The sequence below is a fragment of the Pagrus major genome, chromosome 18 (assembly GCF_040436345.1).
Source record: "Pagrus major chromosome 18, Pma_NU_1.0".
Lineage (NCBI taxonomy): Eukaryota > Metazoa > Chordata > Actinopteri > Spariformes > Sparidae > Pagrus > Pagrus major.
In genome coordinates, this window is record NC_133232.1 from 20795733 (window position 1) to 20815914 (window position 20182).

General features: G+C 40.3%; 1 protein-coding gene and 1 long non-coding RNA gene across 2 annotated transcripts; both read left to right on the forward strand.

Moving 5' to 3' along the window:
• Positions 1–648, forward strand: LOC141012810 (uncharacterized). The gene is made up of 2 exons (XR_012180411.1): positions 1–77; positions 272–648. It is a non-coding gene; the product is annotated as an uncharacterized lncRNA (long non-coding RNA).
• Positions 649–10206: 9558 nt separating this feature from the next.
• Positions 10207–11821, forward strand: LOC141013709 (homeobox protein MSH-D-like). The gene is made up of 2 exons (XM_073487537.1): positions 10207–10413; positions 11354–11821. Exons 1-2 carry the CDS (start codon positions 10230–10232, stop codon positions 11800–11802), a joined length of 633 nt encoding a protein of 210 aa, XP_073343638.1. The 5' UTR covers positions 10207–10229; the 3' UTR covers positions 11803–11821.
• Positions 11822–20182: the final 8361 nt, after the last annotated feature.

Below are 20182 nucleotides of genomic sequence, written 5' to 3' on the forward strand. Positions count from 1 at the left end.
CTGTTGCAGACTCTGTTGGAGATGTTTTCTTTTTCTCCCAAGGCACAACCAGCAAAGCAATAAACGAGAAGGAAAAGGTACGCCATATCATTTATGTCATCAGTAACACCTGTGCTCTTCCTTTCACCACAAATCAAATTTTTGAGAAAAGTCCTTTCTATAGATAAAACCACAGACTTACAGGTACCCTTTCTCATCTGTACCCATGGATCAAGCTACAGTACATATCTCCTTTATTACTCCTATCTTTTCCTGACAATGTGTCCCATAGGCCAAGCTTGCAGTTCTCAAGACCATCTCCAGGATGCTAGAGGAGAACCAGCTTCTGAGAGAGAGACTGGTCGCCCTCGGCAGGGCCAGCTGAAGCTGCACGGACCGACTGAAATGGCCAACAACAACCGTAGCAGGTCACTTACTGTTATTTTATCATCAGTGTTCTCGACATCAGAGTTCTTAGTTGGTGGAAACTTTCAGTTCTTTAAACATGGGGTGTTAAAAAAAACAGTGTTACAACGAGGCACAATTTGGTGGTCCAACTGTTAATGTGCTGTGAGAGCATAAACCAATCTGCATAATATATGTATGGAACAATCTTCTGCACAATGTTCAATGGACAGTGTTGTTTTATTAAATGAGTCCATATTCAAATGGCTGTGATAAAATGTTTGTTCAAATTATTCTGGTATTTATAGTATGACAGTCCAGCACAGTGACTCTGTTGCCTTTGTAAAGATGTTACTGTTCAGTGTGGGCTGAGACTGTCACAGCAGAACGGTACATACAGTTTTAGTGTGTACATATTGCTGCAATAGTTTGTGGAGAAATTATTATGTGAACACTAATACTACAAACCATGTTCTCAAAAATATGTATTTTATGAGTTTGAACCGTTTTTTAGTCCACCAACCCGTAGGAGTTACCATGAGATTATCTCAGATTAAACTCTCTTAATTATCCACCAGAGGGCACCACCTCCTCTAATATCAATTTCTGATGTGCTATGGTAGTTTTTTGGTTACACAACACTGGTGACTCCTTTTTAGTACCCTGTCACAGAAACATCAGGAGACTAATACATGTAAATGAATGATGCGTACTATCAGCACCAACATTTTCCACTCTCAAAATGCAGAAGTTTAATTTGTTACTTTGGTTTTACATTTCGAATAGTGGCGTGTTGTGATGTGTTTCTATGAATTGAGGAGTACTTCCCTAAGACTAAGAACTTAAGTGTAGTTTGTCTTAAAAGCTAATGTAATTTGGCTGCTTATATGGTTACAAAATGTGGTGAATATTATTGAATAATGGTTATTGACCTGAACTTGTTCACCAAATGTTGCTATGATGTGTCTACTGCCAGAAGTTTTAAGTTTTCTCCTTTTATCAGGATTTATTTAAGTTAATCAACTTGAGAGCAGCATATGGCTGTGATTATTTTAACTGTAAAATAATTACTGTTTTTTAAACCATGGACAATTTACTGTAAATTGTTCTGCAGTTTCTTAATGTTTGGATTGATGAGCCTCATTGCCTCGCCTTGTGTTTAGAGACCTTTTTTTTTTTTTTTTACCCTTTTCACAACATGGCAGCCTTATCAGAGTTCAGAGAAGTGTTCAGTCTACAACTACACTATGTGCTCTAATATACACCAGTGAAGTCTAACAAGCTTTTACATAGTGAGGCAGCCATATTTATGACTGAATATTTTCAACACATTTTTAAGAAATTCTTCGCAGCGTTTCAATATGTATAGGCCTGTCATAAAGCGGACTGTCACTGCATTTAAGACAACTTAGTGTTCCTGGCACCTGTGGTCATTAGTGTGATTAACAGAGTCCCTATAATGTGACATGTTTTTCCGAGGGATGCACTGTCACAATGTGGATCTTTTCAGCTGATAGCTATAACCTATGATGACCTGCTTCTCTTGGTCGATACTGATAAGATAACCGATAATTTATACACAGTTTTGGATCTCAAAACCTTTGTGGCACATGTATTGCAAATTAAAATCCTGTTGTCTTCCTCTGAGAATGTAAAAAAAGTCTAGGCTGTTGTTGGGTGCCATGTATCGGCTATAATTTATACCAATAAAGACAAAAAAACCAATAATATAAATTTACCAATATCAGATATTTATCATACATCACTAGTTTTACCTGCACGTAAAGTATACTATTTAAAACAAGTTTGATGAGTAACACTCAAATTGAATTGCTTTCTGAAAGTTCTGCAGCAAAGACTGCACAGCTGATGATCAGTCCCCTTTATATAGCACAACTACCAGCAGTTCAGATGTACTGAGAAATGTATTCACACCGTGCTGGATTCAGCTAGTGAGAACACAGAAAATGGAAAATGCTTTTACTCTGTTTCACAAACGAATCAGTTCATAGGCTGATGCGCTCTGCAGCAAATAGAGCTGGTGGTTCTGAATCGGAAAAAAGGCGGTTTATAGAGAGTGTTTTTACAGCATCGAGGATAAATGGCTGTTGGAGTTGTGATTAGCAGTTAAGCAGGCCTTTTAATCAGTGCTGCGGTCTGCTCAGAGACTGGCAGACTGTGGCAGCTGTACCTCCAGACCACACTTTGAATCCTGTTGACCAGCATTGTTTACATGGACAGAGGCCCCAGGATGTTGTTCAGTTTGAAACAAGTTGGGTGTTGTTTCACATGACCTGTTCAGAAAATAACTTAGTCAGCAGAAACTGTGGTGGAGAGGAGAACAGTAAAGACACTGAGCTGTCAAATGTAATGTAAAGCAGTAAAGTATGTTGTGGACACTGTATTGCTAGGCCTAGCTGTGTTATATGTTTACATAACGCCTTCTGTTGTTGCAGCTCTGAAAAGACTCTTTTTGGAGCAGCTTTCTGAGGTTGGGTTGTGTGTTGGGTTTATTCAAATGCAGGCATCAGAGACAGCAGCAAAGTGCTTCTGACAATGATGGATGAATCATTATATTTTAACACCTACCACTTCCTGACTGAAATGGCTCAATATGAGAAACCTGATAATGTCAGTGAGAGACCTGGTAATGTCAGCAGATTTGAGAGCTGTGTTGTTACACTGCAGACTGTGGCAGAACAAACACACCTTTATACAGAGCATTAATCACATGTTGGCCAAGAGCAAAATGAGTAACAGGCGAGCTACTGTAAAAAGTTCCATCTTTTTTGCTCAGTCACATCCTCAGCAAAAATGCTAAGCCATTTCGGTTAAAGTTTTCCACTTTGGTACCTACGCCTTCATTGTGTCCATCTGCATCGACAGCTTTTTTCCCCCAATCATTCAAAACTGCAACCTCTAGTTGAGTTTGATGATAAAACAGAACAGAGGTTACAGTATTAAAGGACTATAACTGGATTCACCTTTCTTTGATTACAGATGTGTACATTTACACGTGTGCATCTTTATGGCAGCTCAGCAAGCTTTTTTTTCCTCATAGAGTTGCTATTGTGTCTCTAAGCACAATTTTCACTATCCTTTAAGCTCTCTTTTGGTCTCCACCAATTCCTGAGAGAAATGTCTGTTTGGTAAGTGCTAAACTATGTCTGCTAGCTAGTTGTTTTGCTTGAAAACTGCTGCCTGCTGTGTCTGGAAATAATGCTTTTATTTTCTTAAAAGTTTCTGGCTGTAAGACCACAACAATGATTGAAAGGATGCTAAAATGCTCCAGAAACCTGCCGTGCAAAGTAAACTGACAATAGTGGTTTGTCTCCATGTGTACCACTCTCCCATCACACATTGTCATTTCATCCATTGTTGGTACAACAAGACTAATAGTCTTCAGTCGGGCTATTGGCTCTTTGGGGTTGTCTTTGGCACAGTGGTGCTTTAAGCTAAATGCTAATATCACCATGCTAACATTTTCACAATGTCAATGCTAACATGTCGATGCCCAGCAACTTTTTTGCAGGTATGTGGACATAAACCAAAACATTTTACTGACATTTTGACCTCATTGTGATGCTACAAGGAAGGTCAGTCTATCACCAAAGTTATTACAGTTTTTCCACTGGGGACTATGAAAGTCTGCACTAAATTTTATGACCATCGATCCAGTAGTTGTTGTTCAATCTGGACCAAAGCAGTGGAGAGGCAGAGACAGACTGACATTGCCAGCCATAGCTGCTAGCATGGCTACAATATTGATCAGAAAAGCTTGAAGGGAATTTTATTTTTATTTTTTCTGATCCATCAAAATCCCCAGTGCTGGTAGGCTGTAAGAAAAATGAAAGTTAGACATGGCCAGAAAACTAAATCCAATGTGGTGGACCTTTTAAATATTCAACACAAGATTTGGATATAACTTTTTGCCTGATCTGAGGTTAAATCTAGCCCAACAAGTAAGGAGAAGCAAGCACACAATTTAAAAGTATGTGGTTTAACGGCACATTAGTACTTCCATTCCTTTCATGCCTGAAAGAAATTAGGAATTGTCACCATGACAATTTGCTAAACCCCAATGTGATTATGGTGCCTCGTGTGTTTTATGTAGATACCAAACTCCTTAAGAGCACTTAATTAATTTCACTGTCAGACAGAGTTCAGGGTGTTAAAATATGCAGGAAAACAAACGTTGTCTCAGAGTTTCATCAGCCTTAATTGAGTCAACAAGCAGCAGCCCTTTGCAAGCCAAGAGCAAACTGCTGTGAATTGCTGTGAAGACTAATGTGTCTCTTTCAGCTCTGGTGGCATCTGCAGAGCAACAGAAGACACATAAACTGACTAGGATACAGCACAGTGATGTTTCCCTTTGACCAGAGTTTAATGCTCTCTTTAGTCTCAATCAATGTGAATATGTAGGTTATTATTTGAGAGACTGCTTCTCATTTTAATGTCCCTTATCTTTACTGTATTCACTTTAGAGTAAGATGTCAAAATCATATCCAGAGGCCATGACAAATGAGGGCAAGGGATTTTTGGAAAGGTGATGTTTGACCTGTGGATCACCTGGTTGTAGCCTCTCTACATCTACAGCGTAATCACTTGGCTGGAGGAGCCGACAAAGCCATGCAGAGGGATGCCACTCACTGTCTGCAGATGGTGCTTGTGTTTGTGTGTTTTCGTTAGGGACAGAATGTATAAGTGGCTTTTCAAATGTGAAGGAAGCTAAGGACGTGGTTCACTCGTACTTTCTGTCTACATGTTGTAGCTCACTCATTCCCTTAATGGCTAACGATGTTTACATTACTGTAGTCTAAATAATATTGATAATGGCAGGGGTTCCTGCACCTATTTATTTTGTAATATGCAACAAAACATGCTGGGTACACGGTTCATGTATTTAACTTTCTACAGCACAGGGTGGTATAACGAAATGCTAGTTGTAGTCCTTTTACGCTACTCACCAAACAAAAATGATATGAACGGATGAGTAAGTAAGTCATAAAAGTGATTTTGAAACCTAATTTTATATACTTTTACAATTTTTTTGGTTGGGTGGTTAATAACACATCTTTCTGTGTCAGTACACATTTTAATCTTTTTAATTATTACTTTACAAAGACTTTAATTTACAGCTGGATTAGATGTACGCAATACAGTCCATTAACTGGCTCATGCGGTCGTAATGACTACACATTAGCACATGCTAGAGTTCAGTGACATGAAGTTGCTGTTACTTCCTCATTTCTTATCATATGCAGCGACATACATAAATAACCTTATAGTAGCACACTTGCTCAGCGTGGCTGTGTGTGTAATATTTCTATCATTTATGATCTTGATAGCACGATGACTAACTTTTCTCTGAAGACACAAGTGTGACTTTTCAGAAAGCTGATTTTCTGGAAATAGTTTTGAATGATAAATATGTCAGATCCTTTCACGGAAAATCTTTCTGTGGGTTGTCTTTTGCATTAAATGTGAGTCGAGGTTAAAAAGTTTGACGTGACCAGACAGAGAGATACTGTAATTTGTTGTGGTGAGATTAGGATTTACTTTAGCTGCAATGCTTTCGTCAGTCGGGGGAGTAGTCTAATTTGTTTTGGCTTTTCATATGATATTACATCTCACTTGCTTCAAACAACAGTGTGTCAAAACAAAATGAAGCATTGAAAGATTCATAAACTAACCATGAATAGTGATTGCACCCACTGACGGGCATGAAGAAGAAATAATGAGAAAACACATCTGATCACCTCCAGCATCCAAACAGATAATTACCCACTGAGATTAGAGCTGGATTCCCCTTTGTCCCTGTATGTTGCATTAAATTGGGGACGTAATGTAGTGTCAGAAAAATGTGATTTGCAAAATGCTAATTAGTTCCCATCATGGATCCTTGTTCACCTCATAAAATTGATTAGACTTTAATTTAAATCTGCTTCAGGGGTCACAACTGATGATAGTGTTGTGTTAAAGAAAATGGGTTATTGCAAAGCAGCGAGTCACAGTCACACATTAATATGTAGAATGGGACTGCAGTTAAAGAAAGCACACCCTAACCACCATGCTTCAGTAAATAAACAGTTTTGGGAGTGGTGGGTGTCAGCTTTTATAACATCGGACTCATCTGAAGGCACGCAGGCCAAAATGCACACAGAATAAACTCCTCTCCTTAGATTTAGGAGCTCATTTTACTTTTAGCTGTAATCCAGCCTACTCTATACTTAAATTGACATTAAACATCAGTTATCTTGAAGTCGTGCGTAGTTGGGCCTTTCTTTTTTATGGGTTGTTTATTTTGACTGTCTCCAGATGAAATATTGATTCTGTCTCGATTGGCCTGTGATGGCTACAGTGAAAAAAAGTCTGTGGGTTGCTGTGTGTAGCAGCAGTTGGTGTGTCTCACTCAGCTTTGAACAAGATGAGGCTTGTCCTGGAAACATGGATGGAAATAGACACAAATCTCAATTTAAAAAATTGAAGGTTATTTAACCATATTTCATCTGTAAGGCACCAAGTTGTGGACCAAGGACCAAGATTGTGCATCGACCAATCACATTGTTTTCTTTGCAATAATTTCAAGGTAGAAAACCCATGCATCAGGCTGGTACTTACACACAATGTAATTGTCTTTTTCATGATGTTATTTCAAAATGTATACATGTCATTCAGCCTAAGTGCATGTTTGATGCTTTAATATCTCATTAATGACAACAATTTAACTAATGTTAGGTTGGAGACCTGTTTTGGAGACAACAGCTTGATTCCCCCCAAAGCTAGCACTTAGTCCAAGATGTTGCAGCTTGGTAGATATCAAAGAAGCTAGCATAGCAACACAGTGTATGAAATAAGCACAGCAGAAACTTCACACTGGTCGGACCACCGTCGTTATGGCTGAAAATGACAACAGAAAAACACAAGTTTTCCAATTTCTCCACAATAAAAATCAACTGCCAGTTTTCTACCTGGAAGTGACTGATGTGTTTCCAGCAACGTCACCATGATTCAGTCTTATCAGGAATATTCAGCAGCACATGACTCAGGGTTTATAGTTACAGCCTATAAAGATGATAGAGAACTGATAAAAGGTATATATATGAGCTGTTTTCCTGATTGAGCCTCCCAACTGCTGGAAAAAAGCACAAGAGCAAATATTATACAGCTGCAAACTGTTGACATTAGAGCCGTGTGTGTGTGTGTGTATGTGTGTGTGGTTATGCATACTCCACACTGTTGCTAGCAGAACTAATGCAGGTTAAGCGAGGCGGAAGAGAGAGCCGTGCTAATTGGTGTTTGGGGCGATCGATGTGAGCTGAGGACCTTAGCTCTCTGGTGTGCTGCTGCTCTGCCCCATACAGAGACACTCTGACTCTGTAACCTCTGCTCGGATGGTCAGGTTGCACCAGCTCAGTCACTTCCCCTGTTCGTCTGTTCCCCCACAATGGGAGACGGAGCCAGCGGGAACTCTTGCAGCACTGAGACCAGTGGACAGCAGCGAGCTATTTGGGCCTGCTTACTGGAGGAAAGACTACAAAGACAGATTAGACTGGTGGGAGATCATAGTGGGCATCTTATGCACTGCGGACCACCTTCAAATTATTTAAAAACCAGGCTACTTCAGGTTATCAGAAAAATGTAAATACGCCTATTGTATGGATGATGAAACAGAAAAAAAATTTACTCTAGCAGTGCTTGAACATCATTCAGCCAGCGCTGAGTTTGAAAGACAGACGGAAGTAAAAGATATTAAAAAAGTAACCAGCGTTAGTGGCTTTCATGTTTTTTAGCTGACTGATGTGTGTTGCGCATGTGCAACTCTCAGCAGAGATGAGAAAAGAGTGAGATGTTTCACTCCATAGCAACTTCCGTTATCAATTCCAGAAAAAAAAAAGATATGTCTGAATCAGAATTTAATTGATTAAAACCTTTTAAAACAAGTTTAAATGGCTTCCGGATGCAGTCTAATGAGGTATATGATCTGCTGCTTTTTATTCTCTGTTTTTCCGGTGCATTCGCAATGACAAACGCAATGAAGCAAACAAGTTCAGTGGTAATGGGAAAGGAGTCAAACGCCCATTTTCAGCTGGTTTACTCCAGTTAAAAAACCTGCAAATACACGCTAAGTTTGGTGGTAAAGTGGAAGCACTCACACCCACGTGTCCTCCATAAACACATCTGTAGGAAGCACACCGAATTGACTTATAGGCTCCTTAATTGATTTGCATGTATTTAGAGGAGAGTGAGCTCACGCTGTGTGAGCACTTTGCTTCATATGCAGACTAATGATGTCGAGGCACTGGGGAGTCGAGCCCCTGATGTCACTGTAATCCTGCTGATTACAGAGAGCTCACAGATCACAAAGCTCTGGACGACACACTCCAGTCACCTCACAGGAGGCCTATTTTTGTGCGTGGACACATATAGCAGACAAGGACACAGACACGAGAGTATAGATAGAAACTGGGTGAAGGCTATAGGGCACATCGTGCAGTAAGCACATTAATTTTGCATCAGCTGCAGTGCATATCTCTCCTCGGCTGAACGAACATTAAATCTCACTCAGAATGACATGAAACCGTCTGCTGTTCATCTCTTTACGTCACTTTTAACATCCGTGCCCTTTTTGGCTTGTTTTCAAGACGTTTCATCGTCGTATCCTGTCAGCGAGTGGTTAGAGGCCATGTTTAGGAAGACTGGAACTGCTGATACTTCTCATGATGTTTCATAACTCTGTGAGCCCTACAGGTATGAGCTTCAAACAGGCACGAGACGCCTCCGTCTCCACCGACAGAGCAGAGACTGGGACTAATCGCAGCGGGCGCCACACACCTCAGGAAGGTAGCAATTTTCCATCATTACCGTTAAATCCTGGTTAAAAGAACCGGATTCCACAGGCCTAATTACAAGGTGTTAATAATAACAATGTAATGACAGTCATTTTAAAGCCTGCCCAAAACCATAATCCGTCTCCCCACTGACTCTCACATGTGAGTGTGTGGCTGCTGCACAGTTACATGTGAGGTTTAAAAGCAGCATGAGTCTTATTGATTACCATTGTGATTACTCCCACAATTGGTGTGTCAGGTCTTGCGAGTCAGGGCTTGAATTAGGAGCTGTCAGCTTTTGTCAAGTTGAAGTACAGCTTTTCAGATGATTTCATCCCGTGCTGCTGATGCTGGGAGACACGGCCAGGACAATCCAACAGCCTAATTGCAGGATGGAGAAGAGTTTAGGAGACTGGGGACTGATTTACTGCTGTTACCAGGTTGTTTTCCACAAAATACCAGGCCTCTCATCCAAAATGCCTTTGCATTAATTCAGGACATCAAGCAGGACTATATTATAGCCGAGTGAATCAAATAAGGCCTGTTACTGTCAGTAATTATGATGAAACATCGTGAGCTATAAACAATCCGCTCCCTGCGTAATTACTGCTAAATGAGGCTGATGTGCAGCTGACCTGTGTCTAGTTGTGGGTGTGGCAGCAAAGTGATCCCGTGCAGAAACACACACCGTCCAATCACAAGTCTTCCCCCAACCCCGGGATCAGGACAATCACCGAGCACCTCCCAAACTCACTCCCAACTCCAACTTTCTCAACTTTTCAACAACTTCCTCCAAATTCCTCATTGTGCGCGCTGCATGTTTGCACTCCGTGACAGAAAGTTATGTGTTCTCCGGACTGGAATTAGATATCGATCCCGGCCCCCAAACAAGGAAGCATGTCTTCCCCTGGAGACTGGAGGGACGAGTCTTCAACAGACGAGGATGTGCAACCACCGCGGCTCGGGAAGCGCGCGGCGCAGGTGTCGCGTCTGCCCTTCAGCGTGGACGCGCTCATGTCGGACAGGAGGCCGCTGAGCGCGACGGACAGACAACTGCGAATTTACTCTGTGGCCGATCAACAGGCGCACAGGACGGATGAGTTCACCAAACAGCTAGTATCTATCAAAACAGAGCCGTCTGAAGGAGCGGACTGTGCGTCCTGGATACCCAGAAACGTCATGATGCCAACGCCAACCCGTAAGTGATCCAGGGTCATGTCTTCAAAAGATGTCATGGTTTACATAAATGTTAGACGTGGAAAGTTGGATTGAAATATAATGGTACATTTGAGGAGAGATATGGAGGAGTCCAGTAAATATCTAAATTATACAGGTTCAATCGTTTTTTTTAATTAAGTGAATGCATAAAAGGCAGAACAATAAACAATTTGATAAAATACTAAATAAAAGCGCATTTTCTCTCCTTTCTATGACTGTTCAGTACATTATATGATCGAAAATGGTGATGGTGGTGAACACATTTAATTACGAGTAAATATAAGAACAAAGAAAACATAAGCAACACAAATATTAACAATATACAGCACTGTAAAAAGTACCCAAAAGTCATGCTTGAATAAAAGTAAAGATATCATGTTAAAATATTACTTTAGTAAAAGGGAAAAGTCATCCATATGAATAGTACTTGAGGAAAAGTCAAAAAGTAACTGATATTAAATGTACTTAAGTATCACTTCAGTATTTTTCTGATTCTGATTATCAGAATCTGTGTTTTGTTTTTATCATCTGATAAAATAAGTTAATTTAAAAATGTGCTGCTTTGGCTATGATGCAGCATGTAATCTGCAAAGTAACTAGTAACTAAAGTTATAAAATGATGTAGTGGAGTAAAAGTATAATATTTACTGCGAAAATGTAGTGAGGGGAAGTATAAAGTAGCAGAAAATGTAAATACTCAAGTAAAGTAACAGTAACTCAAATTGTCCCTTAAGTATAGTACTTCATCAATTCAATTCATCAATCAATTGATTATCAACATTTGTCGTTATAATGCTTTCTGTCGATAGACTGACTGAATAATCCACTAATGGTTTCAGACCTTATTCAGTTATGTGGATATTAAACCAGTGGAAAAGTTGTATATGTAACCTCGCTCACACTTTTCTCACGTCCTCTAGGGCAGCTCAGTCCAGCTGTCTGCCCGTTGAGGAAGCACAAAAGCAACCGCAAGCCTCGCACTCCCTTCACCACCACGCAGCTCCTGGCCCTGGAGAGAAAGTTTCGTCAGAAGCAGTACCTGTCCATCGCTGAGCGGGCCGAGTTCTCCTCCTCCCTGTCGCTTTCCGAGACCCAGGTCAAGATCTGGTTCCAAAACCGGCGAGCTAAAGCCAAGAGGCTTCAAGAGGCCGAGGTGGAGAAACTCAAAGCAGTGGCTGGCATCGGGCCCAAAGCTGTGTTCCACCCGGGCTTCACGTCCTTCAGTTTCCCTCTCAGTATTAACCTGCAGGCTGGATCAGCAGCACTCTATGGACTGGGCTGCTCACACGGCCGCAGCCCCATTCTGCCTGCTGCACATCTGGCCATGTACACCTCGCAGGTGAGACACAGCCTGTTCCACCTCTCCTGAGAGGGAGCTGCAGTATACAGACAAAGTGCTTTGGATCTGAGGAAGTCATGCACCTTATAAAAGACTTGATTAAGGACCTGACATGGACGTGATCTTTACCGGTCTTCAGTTACAAAGAGAATTTCCTTGGAAAGTCTTTTCACTTTCACAAGAGTCTCTATTGAAGGACAAAAAGACAGCATCTTAATGATCCTATATTGTTGTTTGCCAACTCCGATCCAGCCGAGGTCACTGATAATTAAGGGAATATTGATCAGACCACGTGTCTGATTGTTGTCCTGAATACAAGATTACATTTATTGTTTCCTGTTTGTTTTTTCTCCACCTCTAGCCTTATTATGTTGCTTATCTACATTTTTATATGTTAATATTTTGTTTTTTAACATTATATTAAAGCTTTTCATTGACTCTGTTTTGTTCTCTTTGTTTGTTCTTGGAGTACTAGTCAGCTATCTCTAGCCGGCTCGAATGTAGTTGTCAAGTGATACACAGCCTTTAATGGTCATTGACTTCCAGCTGCCTCCTCATCCAGCAAGATACTCTCTGCTTATGATGAGCGGTGGTGCCAGAAAAGCTTCTTGATCACATCTCTGTGGCCAATAGACATGCTTGAGATCTGTTGTATTTGCAGTCCTCAAGCACGGGCTGATGTTTTTGAGATTTTACCACCTCACCCATTACTGATAGCTCCACCAGAGAGTTTTTTTGTCGACATTTTGTGTTACGGATCACCTCATTTCCCTCGATCTTTATGTTTTTCACAGCGGACATTTTGACTTGTTATAGCAGAAAAAGCAAAAGTGTTACTAACAACATTAGCTGTGTTTAAGCATCCTGGTTAGCCATGATATTGGCTAAAAGTTTGTTATTTTGCTACTGTGACTTGTCAAAATGCATTCTGGAAAAAGGAGTCTTGATCAAAAATGGTTCCATCTCAGACTGAAGTGACCTCTCTGCTCATTGCTTTGTCGATTGGTCGCTCTTTCTGCCTTTCCTGCTCTAGTTTGGATATATTGCTTAAAAAAGGATGCAAAACTTGAGTTTAGAGTGTATGGTATTATGTAAGCAGATTAGGTGTTCACACTATACGCTAATAGTAAATCGTTTTGGCCTAATGACAGTGTTGCAATCTGTGATACTTAACGTGTATTACATGTAGAGGGAGTAGCTGTGGTTTTACTCTTAAGCTGGATTTAAACAAATATGTTCGAAGGCAGCTTTGGACAATAAAACATTATTTGCTTTGAGGAAAATGACCAACAGGATGCAGCTAAAACAATATCTTTAGTACCATTTAAAACTTTGCCTTGAAGTTTCTGAATCCATTAATCAAGAAATCTGTGAAGTCAGGAAGCTGTGCACGGCGAACCGAAACATATTAGTTGAACCACTGAACTCTTTAGCTCACTAATCTGCTTTAGAGCTTTACACTGTTGATTAAAAACATGGTATAGTCCTGTATAGCTGTCAGCACCTCACATGTATAAAGGGGAATAAGTCAAGATCGGCTGTATGTATTGTGTGGATGGATGTTCAACTGGGTGGCCAGGAGGTGCTGTACTCTTTAATGAGTATTTATTCAGCCAAATTTCCTCTAAAGATGTGAAATTATGTTTGCAAAGTGAATGTTTGCGGCAAATAGCACATCACACGTTGTCTAAATTGCAAACATGTGTTTCCATATTGCTCTTGGATGTCACAGACATTGAGCTTTATTCATTTCATGTGTTTTTAAACCGTATACTTTAAATGAACTCTTCTCTGTGAACTTTGTAACACAGTATTATTCTGTATACCAGTCTGTCGCTTTGCAGTGCCTGCTTTAATTGTCCTTGTCCCTGACTCGCAAACTCTGTGAAATTATTATGTGTAGACTCAGTGATAACAGCACAGGGCCTCTCTTTCTACCCCCTTCTATAAACATGGGGAGAGCTTGTTACCATTAGCACATATTTCACAGTCCATTTGCTCCACTCCATTTTGAAATTAACTCAGCATTAGGCTGATAGTGAGGTCTTTAATGGCTTTGATTGCCCAGTAACCCCAGCCTCCAATGTTTTCAATGTGAAATCTTCATGGAAAAAATGGTCACTGCCCAAAGTGGAGCAGCTGACCTCTGATAGCGAAAAAGAGAGGTTTTATAATGATAACATACATAAATATGTAAAAACACATAAAAGGAACTGAAATCAGCAGAACATAGACGTGCAAATTTAACAAAGAATGGTATTTTTATGGTAATGTGCTTTGAGAAACTATTTAAATACTAGCTGAGCTAATCTGTGTTTCACAGGCAGAATAGTCAACGGGGATCCGAGCTATTAAAGCTTTATATCCTCAGATAAGAGCACAAAGGGGCTCAAAGAGACTTAAAGGATACGTTCCCTCTTAACTTGATTCCAGTGCAGGACATGGTGGTTCACAGTTCTCGTTCTGTGCGAAGAATGCTCTCTGAAGTTCAACTGATGATAATATGAGACTTGAGCAATCTAAACTAGATAAATCAAGTCCTTTAAATAATAAATTTCCTTTTTGTGTTTGCCTGACAGTGATTTCTTGCTCCATTAACTTAAAGAGGAAAAATTACACTAAAATGACTGGAACTTTGGCTGAACTGCAGAATACATTTTTGCAGTGGATTTTGTTCCCCATTTCTTGCGTTGTATTCACTTTAGGAAGTGCTCTATTCTCACATGAGGAACACCTGCAGCTAGGCCTGTCATGAATACATTGTGATAAACAATATTATTCTCATTATAAGACCATTGCATGCCACAGATATAATAGTAATTTAATAGCATAAGAACGCAGGTAAACCCTTTCAATGAGCGTTTGACCCTTAATATTCAGACATTGGAATAAAATCAATGAAACATGAATAAAATAAAATCACATAAACAAAGCAATAAATAAAATGTGCTCTGGCATCATGTTGCCTCAAATGTTGGTGACATTCTTGTGTAAACAAACATGCATGTGAACTCAACGGGCAGTATCGAAGTCAGCAAAAGGTCATGTACATATATAGATAAGTTGATAAAATATGTACAGTAAAGTAAGAGATGTACGATAAGTCGATAACGTCATTGTCAGGACAGGCCTTCCTGCAACAAATGAAAACTGGTAACTCTTGATATATTGCTTTAAGATAGACAAATGTAAACATATCCTTTAAAGGGGCAATTTTTAAGAAATGGAAATAATTTCACACAAAAGTGAACTAATATTTTCAACAGAATGTGAAGAAACAACAGAGTTGATGTTATGTCAAAGACATCTGTCAACTGTGTTGCAGAAATGTATGCTAAAGTTAGCATGCTAACCAGCTAGCCCTGGCTGGTCCTGTCTTTTAATACTTCTTTGTACCTCAAGAGGTCTGATTGGACCTGTAGTTTCAGCTGGGAGATATAAAAGCAGTGCGTTTGCCACTTTAAGTCACAAAATATAAAAAGGGACATATTTTTGCACCTGTTTTCCTTACTAAACAGAAAAATGCATCCGTACACTATTTGAAATCAAGTTTCTGTCTTTTACCAAACTAAGATGAGCTTAATTAGGTCTTGTTGTTCTGTAGTAAATCCACTAGGTGTAGCAGCTTCCCATCTGTTGCTGCTCTCTGGCTATGTACAGTCCTGACTGCTCTCATATTAATAAACTTATTCTTGGCATTTAAAAGACATTTCAGAACACTTTAGGTAACAACATATCATCTTAGATAGAGATTTACATCTTATCTAACTTGCATCTTACAGGCTCTTAGATAATGTCTGTTGAATTCCTCATGAGTGTCCCTGTGAATAAAAGATGAAACTCTTATGCCTTGTTCCATTGTGTCGGTGGTAAATGGCACGACTTTGAGGATTGGGGATTTCTAGAGTTCAGTGTTGCGGGGACAGAGGCATTTGGGTCCTTATACATGCATCATTGCAAAGCAGTGTTGCATCACTCCTGCTCAGATTGAGAATAAGATTGAATCTGATTGAAAATAAGTGCAGTGAAATATTGTGCAGCCCTCCTCCACTCTCTTCTCCTCTCCTTATTGTGATATATGCAGACATTCACAATAACATGCAGCAGTCTAATGACTTCTATCAAACTGGCATTTCATTAGACACGACTGCACGCAGTTTATGAATCCAGTGAATGTGTTTAAGGCAAAAACAAAGCAGTCAGAGACATTGTGTTTAAAGCAAAAGAGGAGCCAGTTTGGGATTTCTTGCTGCCCTCTCTCCTCTCCTGTCCCAGCCTGTTAGGCAAAACTGAGATTCAGAGGAACATTTCACCAACTAACTGCACGCAGGAGCAAAGCTGAGATACAGTACGCGCTTCATCGCACAGAGGAAAAACACAAAAATTTGAGGATCGCCTCTCACAAGGGTGGCAGTGATGTGAAATACGACAAGTAAAAGAGGGGGAGAGTGAAAGTAGATTTTGTTTGTCGCTCCACACACCTCACAGGCCAGAAGAATAAAGCATTGATATTTGTGTTGTTCGAAGTGCTGTAATTAGAGGACACGCTTTCATCTCCTCTTCAAAGCTGTGGAGCAGGTGTGTTTGCTACAAACAATCCCTTCTCTATACTCCATCTTCGCTGTGGATTTTTTTAGGTTTTGCATCTCTGAAAGCCTTTTTTCCCTCTGCTTTTCTGTTTCAGTTGCACTTATTATATTTCATGTTGGATGAAAGGTTGACAATCATAATATAATGAGGCACCCAGTCAAACGTCGGCCATTCGCCAGAATAAAATGTTCGCGTTTTACATGTCTGCAAAATATGGCTACGTTCAAATTTGCACGTTTCATACAGCACATCCTCATCAGAAAACAACCATATAGGTCGACGAGGGAAGCAGCTTATTACGACATTTACATTTCTTGTTTGGCGGCAACCTCCAGTTACTCCAGCTGCAAAGGAGGAAGTGAGGAGAAGTAATATAAAGAGCGAAAAGTCTGTATACCTTGGAGGATGGGGATTGAAGGTCAGGTTAAACAAACACAGGACTTTCATTCAGGAGAGCGCAGTCTATGTCCAGTGTGAAACTGGACATGGACAGCGCTTTTAACTTAATGTAACGTAATGTAATTTAACTTAACGGCATTTGCAACTGAAGTTACAGAAGTAACGCAGTGATTTAATCCAGACCACAATGCTTTCCTTCACCTAACCAAGTAGTTTTCTTGCCTAAACTTCACCAGACTGTGACTGTAAATGAAGGTCCAGTGCACCTGTTGCTGGTGCGCTGCAGTAGTCATGTGTAGGGAACGGTGATATATTGTATGTCGTTTTTGGAGTCACTGGCAATCGACCAATGAGCTCATTTTGACATTAGGATGCGTTGGTTTCATACAATATGTTTCATATCACGTTCACATTACATGTATATGAACTGATGGCCGAATGGATGTTGGTGGGTGAGACAGCTGCAAAGCCGGACAGCACTGTTGGAGGTGATCCTACATTTGTAAACGTGAAACCACTGGATATTTCTTTCCGAGACGTTGGGACAGTTTCTAGCCATGTTTGTGGCAACAGAACCAGGTAAGCCAAAACATGATATTTTCCTAACCCTAACCAAGTGTTTTTTGTGCCTAAACTTAACCAGACCATAAGCACAGCGTTGTCAAAACACAAGATAAAAAATTTAACTAAAGAAGCGGAAAGTTTTAACATAACTGTGGTTTGCTGAAATGTACATTGCCAACATTTATCTGGTGATTGGGTTGGTCAACCTTTATCACTGTGCTGTTGTGTGCTGATTATAAAGGAAAACAAGGGCGACCTGCAGAAACCATGTCACTGGGCTTTCTTACAGTAACAAGTTGACAGATTCCCCACCGGGAGAACTTGATCTGTACTGAAACACGCATGTTCAAACACACACACGCACACAGGCAGGCAGGCAGACCTATCATCCTCTTTGCTTTGAGGAATTCCACCTCTAGCAGTTTCTGTCTTTTGTTTCGTTCTCTTGACTGGTTTTCAAGAGACATTTCCCTAAATCGGGTCAGCCAAACAACATGACCCATTTAAACATAAAGACACCTGAAAGCTTTGGCTTTTAGCTTCTGAGACAGAAAGCTTTCTCTCTGGTTATGGCTGTTTTCTTTTGAAGATCTGGGGCACTGATAGCAACACGGGGAAGAAGTCATCACAGAAATGAGAACAATAGACTCCACGATATTTAATTTGTATTTGTTCTGAGGTTTGAAGCTTGAAATAGACATACATTTCTTTCTTGCTCGCTCTCACCTTGTGTTTTTTCCTGTTTCTTTCTCTAACTCTCAACCCCTGTGGATTCTTTTTATATCCCAGGCTGTTATTGTAGGATAACTGTTCTCACCCCCTACAAAGCAGCAGCCCAGTATTTGTGTGTACTGACAGGATTGTTTGAAAGCATGAGATGAACACGAACACATCTGGGCTCCACACTGCTGCTGACCTCTGAGACTAAAGAACAGCATGAACTTACATTAGTTATTGTTTACAGTACTGTGCATTCGGTACATACTGTCCTCTTTTCTACAGATTTGTTTAAACCAAAGATTACAAAGAACCTTTACGATTAAATCTTTTTTTCTGTTCTGAAGTGACTCTTGAAGTAGAACGCACCAATGTCAGCTGAATCACCTCCTTGCAGTGACATCCATACATTGCCCCGTGGGAGGTTTTTTACCTCCGTATTCAAGCCTTTTCAGAGCGGTGCCATCTGTAGCCCTCACCATTGTCCGTGTCTCCTCATAGATCTGTGCGTCCGCTCTGTCTCCTGAGATCCTATGAGTCATCAATCTCCCCCATGGCCTCTTTTGTACCGAAGGAGACCTAGCCCTCCAACACTTTCTCGTAACTTAATAACGCTCGCTGTCAGGAGATATGCACCCAGATCCGCTCAAATACTAATTCAAACAGACACATGAGATGGGGATTAAATTCCACAGATGTTCTAAACACTGAAATCTGAGTTTCATTTTTGAGAAATTGTTGAGGAAATTTGATGGCATCTCTTCTGTGAAGTTAATCTGTGAAGATATGAATCTTTTCTGTGGTGGATGAAAGAAGTCAAGATGAGTTGGCTAATGTTATTTGACATTCTTGTATTTGAGGTTAACAGATCTCAGAATCCAGCTTGAATAAGTAATTTGGCCCATGTTGTCCATAATTAAACATGAAAAGACAGTAAGAGACTTGTGCTTAATGTTTCCATTCACATTCATTCACATTAAAACAAGTACACCTGTACCAGATTTAATACTATTTAATATGCCCAAGGCGGTGTTGTAAAAGCATATAATTCAGCAAAGCAGGCTTGGCCCCCTGGCTGGCCACATATTGAATTATTGATAAACAGAAGGTGAACTAAGCAGGGGAGCAGACTTCCAGATGGGACTATAAAAGAAGATTAACACGGTCCTCAGAAAAACCATTCATCTCCACTTCCTCTCCTGCACTCTGTCTCCCCAATGTTGATGTAAACCCTGTGAAGCCTTTGTTTAAACAGCAGGGTCTAGTTGAATGAAGGGCCACAGACAGCGGAGGCACTGGTCATAACCCTTAAAATAATCTTCTGGGGGGGGGCTTTGAACATCCTCTTTTCCTGGGCACGAACAAGACTGTCAGTGGCCCTGGTTGAAAATGGTTTTTTTTACCCCGCTTGTTAGCCATGCGAGTGGCTCTTCACTGTCCATTGGTTTGCTCAGTCCACCGTTTTGGTTTAAATATCTCAACAACTACTGGATTGATTGCTGTGAAATTTGCATTTGCAATTTTCATTCTCCCCAGAGGATGAACCTACTGACTAATAATTTATTGCCAACAGCAGGTTAAGGTTTTCACTTATTCTGCAAAATATCTACTGGATGTATTGGCAAAAAATATGTAAGCTGAGAATGGCTATAGTCACAATTATTTCTTTTTATACCTTTATCTCGAGATCACAACTTAATAATTGTGTTATCTCATGATATCAAAGATTGTTTTCTCGTGAAAACAGGTTCATTTATCTAGTTTTCTTGAGAAATTAAGCTTTGTTGTCTCGAGACAACGAGATAATCAATGGTACGCTATGGTAATATATTCGTATACAGACATTCGTGGCTACCAGTCAATGTTATCCTTCTGAGTTTGGGATTCCCCTGACTGAGTAAAATGTCTCCACAGTTACTGGATGCTTTGCCACGATGCTTTAGTTTAGTCGCTCCCAATCCCTTTACAATGAATTGTAACTCCCTTTGGTGGTCCCTTAAGTTTTCCTATAGTGCCGTCGTTTGGACGAACATTTGGTTTTGCGCTAACTAGCAAATGTTAGCATACTAACACACTAAAGTAAGATGGTAAACATTCCGCATGTTATCGTTAGCAGGTAGCTGAAAGCACGGCTGTGCCT

Coding starts and splice junctions, on each gene's coding strand:
- LOC141013709 (XM_073487537.1), top strand. CDS start 10,230: ATGTCGGACAGGAGGCCGCTGAGCGCGACGGACAGACAACTGCGAATT. Junction 10,414..11,353: donor CATGATGCCAACGCCAACCC/GTAAGTGATCCA, acceptor CACGTCCTCTAG/GGCAGCTCAGTCCAGCTGTC.